General features: G+C 46.7%; 1 protein-coding gene across 1 annotated transcript; it reads left to right on the forward strand.

The window, feature by feature from the left end:
* The first annotated feature begins 4,239 nt into the window (after positions 1-4,239).
* LOC133898373 (amino acid permease 3-like) lies at positions 4,240-6,533 on the forward strand. The gene is made up of 4 exons (XM_062339046.1): positions 4,240-4,976; positions 5,065-5,279; positions 5,416-5,561; positions 5,686-6,533. The coding sequence occupies exons 1-4, from the start codon at positions 4,516-4,518 to the stop codon at positions 6,334-6,336; spliced, it is 1,473 nt and encodes a 490-aa protein (XP_062195030.1). The 5' UTR covers positions 4,240-4,515; the 3' UTR covers positions 6,337-6,533.
* The last annotated feature ends 3,670 nt before the right edge of the window (positions 6,534-10,203 follow it).

Genomic DNA, 10,203 nt, shown 5'->3' on the forward strand with positions numbered 1-10,203 from the left:
ACCAATTCACATTGACTTTAACAATTTATGTTCAATTGAAATTGCAAGTTAAAAATTGCTGAAAACAAATAAATATGATGCTTAATGACATGCTTAAGCAATTTAGGCTATCACATTAGTCTCTTAATTGTTTGTCATCAATTATCCAAAACCCACATGGTGGGCCTAAATGCACTTTCAATCCCTCCCTTTTTGGTGATTGATGACAACACGATTAAAGCTTACAAAGGATAATTGAATTAAAGATTTTTGAATTCTAAGATATATGTAAGCTCCCTCTAAATTTGTGCATTGATTAGAATATGAATTTTGAGATCAAATACACATATTTAAAGAATATTGGAAGAGCTCCCCTATATCTTAGCATCCGTGGGGTGCTACAAGTGTGAGTGAATATGACAAAACATGATGCACATAACATGATATATCACATAAAGAAAGAGAGAAACAAATATTGCACCATAGAGTGTCATAAGCATCACACAAACATAAATAGAGTCTTATAAATTTAAAGTTTAATGATAAGCGCACACATAGTTCATCACATATTATTACAGAAGTCTTACATGTCCAACGGAATTGATAAAGATTAAGAGTTTTGAACTAGACACATAACATGCTTTGAACTCGAACAGTCCAGGTCAACCCGAACACTCTGGGTTGGAGCAGAACAGATAGCTGAGCTAACTCAAGGATTTCTACTCCCCTTTGGTATCGAGCACCAAAAAGAAAGAGAAGCAAAGACAAAGATCTACTTGCTGCCTTCTCCACAGTCCCCATCTTGACCGTTGGTAAATCTCAACTGCTCTCGATCCCTCAGATTGTCTTGTCACTTGCACCGGCATCCCTTTCACTTGACTTTGTCAACATCACGTCTCCATCCATCTTCCATACTTTGCTTGACCTCTATGTGTATAGCTAGGATCATCCTTGACTCCGCCCAGCCTACTCGATCATCTGTCACCAAGCACCTCACTTGGCCCCAATCGTCTCGCCGTTGGACACCAAGTTGCATCCATCACCTGCACAACATAAGACAAGCAAGCACATATCTCCAACTCCATTACGGGTTAGTCAAAATCAAAATCCTCAGTTAATCAGCACATCACAAACAAATCGTAAACATCGGATGATTCAACGTACACATCTCCTAAGCGCCAAACCATCCGGCGTGCTTAACTTCTCCAGACTTGTTTTGCAACCTCTCTGTAGGAAATACTTCGGCGAAGCATCCGGCGTATACTGCTCAAGCGCCGGACCATCCGACGAGTATAAGTCACTAAGAGCCGATTTTCAACCTCTTTGCAAGAAATGCTCTGGCGTGTATACTACCTAAGTGCCAGACCATCTGACAGGTACACCAACTTTTGCTTCTGACTTAGAAATGCTCCGATGTGAGTCACATCTAAACATCGGACCTTCCGGCTTGTTCAATTTTCAGAGTGCCGGACCATCCGACGTGCACAATTTTTCTGAACTCAGAGATAAACATGTCAACTCTATTTTTTGTGCAACTTTGGTTAGTCATGATCATATTTACAGTGTATAGACAAGTTATACAATTTTACACATCGACAAACCAAAAGAATAACCTTGTCAATTACTTATAACATATAAATCAAGACATATTTTCACTTAGTTTTTCAGTTTCGATGCAATCAAAATGTAGGAAGGTAGATTTAGCCCTAATATATAGGTTAAAGGTAGACCATAGTTACATACGAGGCCAATATTTAAACCATAGGTCCCTCAACGGGAGTACGTGAATGACTTCTACGTGACACACTAGAAGTAATCATTCGAGAGTAGAGACATTGTCAATGGCTATGGTTGTCTCATGCTTTGTTTTCCCTTTGGCTGACTTCCGCAATGTGGTGAAACGTCTTGTAGGCCAACCCTTTTTGACCACATGGGGACCCTGAAGTCGATAAATTTTTCATTTTCAGTTAGGGGTGAAGAGAAAAGTGAGCCCGAGAATAGGTGCTCACGCAATGGATGGCACAGGAGCAAGCAGAAAAAGTTCAGAATAGATGCACTGCATGATTGCCCTCTAGGCAAACATAAAATTGAAATAGAGGGAGAGAATATCACAGAGATTGGAGAGCTAGTGATTTTATTCTTCATAATTTATTACTTGGTCAGCTCTATTTTTGAGAGAAAAATTAATGCTTGGCATTGTAAGGAAAATTCCAGAGTACCTACCACCTGTCCAATTACGCGTGACGCTGAAAAACTTAGTAGCTCATGTGTAGATGCTATAAAGATAATAATAGTATTTCTTGAAAAGTTAAAGGGGCACCGAAGGAACAAGATTCCATAATCCATCGTTGCATCCATTCACATGCAAATAATTCAGCATATGTGTTCCCAGGCCGGCATGTCAAGCTCTTGAGAATTGTAGTCTTATCCATGAGAACAAGTACATGAAGTGATTTTCGTTGGGGACTGATTATACCGTAGAGCTAGCTCCTTTAGCTACGATATCAGCAATCTGATTTTGCTCTCGTTTTAAAGATGAACTTTTTATCTAAGAAACCCTGAGCATTTTTTTATCTCCATAAGAGCTGGCTTAATAATCCATTTGCAAGTAACCGTGCTGTTGACATAAACAATTATCAACTTTATAGCCAAAAAAAATGAACATCAGTTATCTTCTTGTTATCTGAGATCAAATGGCATGCTTGAACCTGAAGAGAGGAAACAACTCGAGCCCCAAGACAGAGACGTAGAGCCCCCAACATAATTAATTGTGTGGCAAGGCTATTTTTCATTCGCATGAATATTTCTGCCATTTTACCCATCTTTCTGTCCGTCAGATTTGCTTTAAGGTTCATTGTTCATAAAGGGTTCAACAATTAAGTTACCCCATTTATCAAGTGAATAGCCGCTAAAACATGTTCAGCTAGATTTCAGAAATTGCTAAAAGTACTTTTCAGAAACTCTTCACATGTTTGAGAAATTGTTGAACTAGGTTCAGAAAATGGTGTGCCTTGTTTTAGAGGGACTGTTTTTTTGTTTTCAGTCATGTTTCTCATGCCATTAGATCTACATACAAATCTCCAAAAAAAATTGAGAGAATTTTAAAATGTGTTGAATTTAAGAAAGTGTTAAAGTAGGTTTTAAAAATTGTTTATAGAAAAATGAGTGAAATAACAAAAATATTTATGCGAACGACACACAGACACTCTCGAGGGCTTGAATTTGGATATTAAAGGTTTAAAGCCTATAGTAGTAATGGAGTATCACAAGTGCTGGTCATTCTGATCTCGCTTTGTGAAGATATGACATCTATTCCCGATTGGTTTCCAAAAGGAAAATGCGGTGGTGAAAATGGCATTAACAAAGCAACGATGGATCAGCTACAAAGAACTCACTCAGTTCATGAGGATATCCAGAGCATCACACTGAATCAAGAAATCCCGGACACAATCAGATGGAGGTAGATGGTAATTGGAGAATATACCACAAAGAGTTCTGACAAGATTCAATTTGCAGGCGACTTGAGAAGACCGAGCATGATACCGATATAGAAGGCCAAGGCAGAATCAAAATGCAGATTCTTCGCATGGATTCTCATACAGAGAAAGATATTAACGACATATAACTTGGCAAGGAGAGACTGGTTGCACGATTAGACCTGCAAACTCTGATGAGACGCCAACATATTTTTGCAAAAACTGTGTATTCTCGTAGCAAGTATGGAAGGATCTTACTATATGGCTTGGTTTTCAGAACCTGCCGGATTTCATTGAGTCCACAACAATTAACAAATAGTGGCAAAAGGCAAGAAAAAGTTTGACAAAGCTGAATGAAAGGATTTTGATGGAACAGTAATGTACTTTTAGTGGAATATTTGGAAGCAAAGAAATTGAAGAACTTTCCAAATGAGACCTCTTGACTACGCAAGTTGCACTGCAGATCAAGGAAGACATTGACCAACGCCGTTTAGCTCTTGCCTACTCTTAAGTTTCTCTGTTATGTAGTTGTCTTCTAGCTTTTGGCTTAAGCACGTAGCAACTATATTTTCCTTCATTTTTAGAGAGTATTTCTGTCTCTAGCTCCAGTTGGTATGGGAGAAATGAACTTTATTTTTTCCTGGATTTTATTCCTTCTAATATATAACTGCAACTCTCATGTCATCCGTTTGAAAAAAAAAATTCTCGATTGGTTTCAGGTCATCGTAAACGATCTATTAAAGTCGTTGTGGTTTCATATTTGGCAGGACGAACAAATGTTGGTTTGACCGACCTATCAGTGGTGTCATTCTTGTCAATTGTGGTTAAGTTTGGTGACATGTAGAAAGTATCACCCCACTTGTTTGGTGGGAAACAATTAATTGTGTACTATAAGCATGGTCTCGCTTTTTTTTTGCTTCATAAATACTCACTACCATCAAATTAAAACTCTCCAAGCTTTAAGCCTTTCAAATTCTCAGTGCTTAGCTTGAATCCAACAATTGTTTGACACTTGTTCTCATCCGCTTCCCGTTTTCTCACAAAACTAGCGTCTCAGGCCATGTCCTACACCATAGCGCGCCTTGACGCGCGCGGCGTGGAGGTGGAGCTGGGCGCCGCCGGCGACCACGATCACGGCCACACGGAGCTGCCCAAGCAACCCGTCGACGACGATGGCCGGCCCCTGCGCACGGGCACGGTTTGGACTGCCAGCGCGCACATCATCACGGCAGTGATCGGCTCCGGCGTGCTATCGCTCGCGTGGGGTGTCGCGCAGCTGGGCTGGGCGGCCGGCCCCACCGTGATGGTGCTCTTCGCCGCCGTCATCTACTACACCTCCACCCTCCTCGCCGAGTGCTACCGGTCCGGCGACCCCGTGTTCGGCCTGCGCAACCGCACCTACATCGACGCCGTCCGCGCCACCCTGGGTGGCTCCAAGGAGAGGCTCTGCAGCTTCATCCAGATGTCCAACCTCTTCGGGATCGGAATCGGGGTGACCATTGCCGCCTCCGTCAGCATGCGGTAGAACCCAAACCGCACTCGTCATGGCCGTGTCACGCCTCCACGGAAACATGAGCAGTTTTGTTATGTGTCCGTGCTATTTGAGCAGGGCGATCAAGAGGGCGGGGTGCTTCCATGAGAGAGGGCACAAGGACCCGTGCCATGCCTCGACCAGCCCGTACATTGCCATCTACGGCCTCATGCAGATCGTCTTCTCGCAGATCCCCGACCTGGATAAGGTATGGTGGCTCTCCACCGTTGCGGCCATCATGTCCTTCTCCTACTCCACTATGGGCATCTCCCTAGGCGTCGCGCAGATCGTAGGTACGTGGAGCCGTGGGCGTTCAGACATGTGGAAATGTGGAGCGTAATTTTTGGTGTAATAATGAACCAAGCTGTGCAGAGGCTGGGACCTTTCCTTTATCTAAAAAGTAAGAGCTGAAGTTTGCGATAATTACAGCAAACAGAGGACTCAAGGGCAGCCTCACCGGCGTCATCAGTGCCGGCGCCGGTGTTACCACGATGCAGAAGGTCTGGCGCAGCCTTCAGGCATTCGGGAACATCGCGTTCGCCTACGGCTTCTCCATCATCCTGCTCGAGATCCAGGCATGTCTTCAGCTGTGACCACTGATTGCTCTGTCTGATCTCTTTGCTTGACAGATGGACAATGGTTTTTTTTTTTTGTTGCCTACGTACTGTACGTGCGTGTCCGCTGCCTTCTTCCGTTCAGGACACGATAAAGGCACCGCCCCCATCGGAGGCTAAGGTGATGAAGAAGGCGACGGCGGTGAGCGTGGCGGTGACGACGGTGATCTACCTGCTGTGTGGGTGCGTGGGCTATGCGGCGTTCGGCGGCGATGCGCCGGACAACCTCCTCACGGGCTTTGGATTCTACGAGCCCTTCTGGCTGCTCGACGTCGCCAACGCCGCCGTTGTTGTGCACCTTGTCGGCACGTACCAGGTGATGACACAGCCGGTCTTCGCGTACGTCGAGCGGCGGGCCGCCGCCGCGTGGCCCAGAAGCGCGCTCGTCCGCGCGAGGGACGTCCACGTGGGGCCAGTGGCGTTCACCGTGAGCCCGATCCAGCTGGCCTGGCGCACGGCGTATGTGTGCGTGACCACCGCCGTGGCCATGATGTTGCCCTTCTTCGGCTCCGTGGTGGGGCTCATCGGGGCGGTCTCCTTCTGGCCGCTCACCGTGTACTTCCCGGTGGAGATGTTCATCGCGCAGCGTGGGGTGGCGCGGGGTAGTGCGCGGTGGGTGCTCCTACAGTCGCTCAGTGCCGGGTGCCTTGTCGTGTCCGTTTCAGCTGCGGCCGGGTCCATTGCCGGGGTCGTGGACGCGTTCAAGGCGCAGAGCCCGTTCTGTTGGACGTGCTGAATGAATGAACTCGTTCAGCCAAGGCTCTGACCACTCGAACTAGAACTGCGAGGAATATTTTGTCTTTCATCTTGACGACATGTATCAAAACTGCAAGCAAGCAGACATGTTTACAATTTGCGGAGACAACTATTAGTTGACACTTGTTACGTCTCAATTGACTGAAATCAACGAAGTTTACTGTCCATGGAGATCGGCGGCGGAGTTTTGCTTCCCAGAGGGTTTTCTTCGGTGTCGGGTGTTACTCAATCACACTCATATGTAGCAATCTCGACAGAGTTTGGTTCAAATCCGAGGTTTTGGAGAGGAAAGGAAGCAGACGTTCGGAGGGAGACAGTAGTACAAGTTCGTTCGGCTCTCTTCACCCTCTCTCTCTCCTCGTGCTCCAGGTAAAATACGAGTTTTTTTATTTTTATTTTTTTTATTAAAAATTTAAATAAATAGATTCCCTGCAGAAAAATTTGTAAAACTAGGCGCCTGTAGCCCTCTCTGAGAGGGCGGTTAGGGTCATTTTTTCTTTTAAAAATGTAATTTTTTCCATTTTTTCCTCTAAAAATGTAATTTTTTGTGTAATTAAAGAAATAAAAGGAAGGGGTATAAGGAAATTAAGAATTTAAATTTGGAGTAGGTTATGTAATAGCCAAAGAATAAAAAATCAGTAATTAGTAGTCGCAGCATTTTACGTGGGTATAGGGTGCGAACGAGGACAAACATAGTATTAAACATAGGGTGAAAATATTACAATACACTATAACCGCGATGACACGATGAGAAAACAAAGGTGGCATATACGGTTCGCACTAAGACCTACTTATTAGTGCGCTGATCCTAATCATAACATGCCTTAGGGAGGGAAAGTATGTCGGGTTACATTAGGTAGTCTCTACTGAGTGCATCTAGGATACTTTCCCTTTCGGAGGGCATCGGGACCTGCCGCCTTAGCACGATGGGCTCTCTCCCGCTTCCTTTCCCTCTCAGCCTCCCGAGCCTGAGCCACGGTATGGTCGTGCGCCGCCTTCCTCATGCGCTCTTCTTCCTCCCGCTTGAGGTGAAGTTCCTCTTGCTGTTGCTCGTACTCCCGACGTGCGTACGCTTCCCTTCTCCACCTCATGTTCATGTCGACCCACTGCTTCTATGAGTCATTTTGCTCATTGTCGAGCCACTGAATAAAATCACAGAGCGGTGGAGGGGACTGAACAAATGGAACAAGATGAGCGGTTAGTAAAAGAGGGTGCGAAATCGGAAGAGATGAGGCAGATATCTGTTACCGTACCAGTCGATAAACAGTTGTTGCATGGCGAGGCTTGTCATACTCGTAGTTGGCACACATGAAGAAGCGCAGCCTATAGGTGTATGAGATGTCCTGCGACTCGCGGAGCTTACAAAGGTCACCACAGAAGCACATTGGTGGTTCGAGACCTTCAGGTATGGTAGTCCCCCTAATGTTTCTTTGGTGGGCTTGATTGAGCTGAGGAAGACATTGCACTTGAGAGATATGAGAAATGAGCGATGCTTCAACGTAAGGAGGTTCGGCTATTTATAGTTGGGGGAGGCAGGAGCATTGGATTCGCTCGTGAAGACAGGAGTGAGGGCAGGGGCGTAGCTAGTGGCAGGGGCATCGAATTCCATCATGAAGAATGGGAAAGTTGTGTCATTGCTCATGGTCAGAGATTCCACATTCATTGGTACCCGTGTTGTCATTTATTGTTTGGAAAAAGCTGGGTAGTGTTGTCACATCTTGTTTAAAGCCTGCGGCAGGAGGCATGTGTTGTCAAGTCATGGTTAAAGTTTAGTGGTGTGGTCACTTCTTCATTGAACGTGTCTGAATACAAAATGCATTTACGAAATGCTAAGTCGACCATACAAAGTAAACGTGTCTTAATACATAGGAGTACATCATGAAGCGAATATGCATATGTTAGTTACATAAAATGTAAAATGCTACTCATGCCTCCCTCGTTGCCGTCACTCGTGCGCCCCATCGTGGTCCCGATGCCGTTGGTTAACCCTCACGTGGCCCCTGGAGTAGGTGAGGGGGTCGGGTGGACCGACGTGTCTGGTAGGCCTAGTAGGGACCACCGGTGTCGAGGGCTTGTCCTGCGTGGGCTGTGTCCGAAGGGGAGCACTGGAAACCTGGAACCGCTGGAGGACGTCGTAGTCATGTGTGCCCCCGAAGAAGTCACGGATGATGTCGTATGCGGCGTCGGGGCCAGCCTCATCCTCCTGACTAGGGTAGGAGGACTGTGAAGGCTCCGCAGGCGTCCATGTGTACTGGCTGGAGGGGCCTACGAACAAATAATCACGTTAGATACGAATAATATGGTATTGAAAGTAGTAGTAAAAATTGTATAATTGTACCTACGTGGTACGACGGTGCAGCAGAAGAAGGCCACGCTAACGTGCCGTAGTATGGCTCGTACGTTGCGGGCAGGGTCGGGTGTGGGGCCGCCGAAGATGGACTGGCCTCGTCACCGAAGTAACCTGAGCACAATGTTAACTTACTTTGCTGAAAGTATTAGAAACTAGGACGAAGGGTGCCCGGAGTACCAGAGGGTGGACGCACAGGGCTCGATCTACGAGGCTGCGTCGAGACTTGTGCAGACGGACCTAATGAATGTTTAGTAATAATAAGTAAAGGATATTGTTCAATATTATTCAAAAGTATAATTCGTATCATGTTGCTCCAAGCCTCCATGACGTGGTAGAAGGGGTCGTGTGGGTGCCGACACGGAAGAACGTCGGTGCACGTATGACGGCTGAGACGACTCAGCGTGGACACCACTGGACCTGGGAGGCGGCCCTGCTACATCTGTGGTAGATCGGCAGGAGGTGAGCTTCAAGGCGCGCGTCGTCTTGTCGAAAACCCATTTAATGAAGCTCACAACATCTGACGCACTTAGGTGGTGCCCTTGCCGGACGCGGTCCATGGCAGTAGCTGCATCCCTATTTACATCATAAAGGATATCTGTCTGCGGATACGAACAGAAGTGAACAATTATAGTATACGGTTATGTTCGTTCAATATGGACTACGAACTTCAAAAGTAACTTACTGCTAATGCGGCGTCCTCGTCCCAATGCACCGGGTATGCCTCCATTGTCGACGCGATGTGGGGCCGGACATCCTCAGGGGTGTAGGTGACATGGGTCCGCGTACGTGGTACATACCACCGTAGGTACTCCCTGAAGTTTCGCTCACTGTGGGGACGAGCCTCCTCGACGATGTCCTGTAGCGCTTGGGCCCATGTTGCCGCTTAAGGGGCCAAGCGCTCTGCCCAGAGATTGCCAGCTGGCTGGCCTTTCCGCGTGTACCTGCATTGAAACCACGGTAAATGTAAGTCACAGTGAAACGAAGGTTGCTAAAACTGTAATTTTGCAAATGTACCTGTGGACTTGCACGGGGACGCTATGGATGTGGACGAGCGGGAATGCCTGATGACGGCCAAACTGCCGCATGACGCGGTGCGGTGAGTACTCTTCAACGTAGATATCGAAGACAAGGGGCGCCTTCGTGAGCCAGTACTCCTCGTCGCGGGTGCACAAGGGTGACAAACCCAACCCTGCATGCGCCTGCACGGAAGGAATGCTGTATGGCTCCCATACCACATCGTCAGGACGTAGCCTGTCAAACTGGGTACGAAAATGCTCGTACGCCAGCGAGGCTGCTCGTGCGCCCAGTGTGGCTGCGTGACAAACATCAATACAAATATTTAGGGACAAACAGAATACGAAGGAAACTGTTAATGTAAAATACGTACCCGACGATGACACCACATCGAGGCCATAGTAGGCGTGTCCTCGTCCGTCTCGCCGTACCATTCCTCTGGGTACGGGGAGCGGTCCACCACCGGCCTGCCTATGGAGAAAT

Source organism: Phragmites australis, chromosome 18 (assembly GCF_958298935.1).
Source record: "Phragmites australis chromosome 18, lpPhrAust1.1, whole genome shotgun sequence".
NCBI lineage: Eukaryota > Viridiplantae > Streptophyta > Magnoliopsida > Poales > Poaceae > Phragmites > Phragmites australis.

Excerpts from the sequence above, each read along its gene's own strand:
- LOC133898373 (XM_062339046.1), top strand. The coding sequence starts at position 4,516 with ATGTCCTACACCATAGCGCGCCTTGACGCGCGCGGCGTGGAGGTGGAG. Across the intron at positions 4,977-5,064 it reads GCCGCCTCCGTCAGCATGCG|GGCGATCAAGAGGGCGGGGT; the intron begins GTAGAACCCAAA and ends CTATTTGAGCAG. Across the intron at positions 5,280-5,415 it reads AGGCGTCGCGCAGATCGTAG|CAAACAGAGGACTCAAGGGC; the intron begins GTACGTGGAGCC and ends CGATAATTACAG.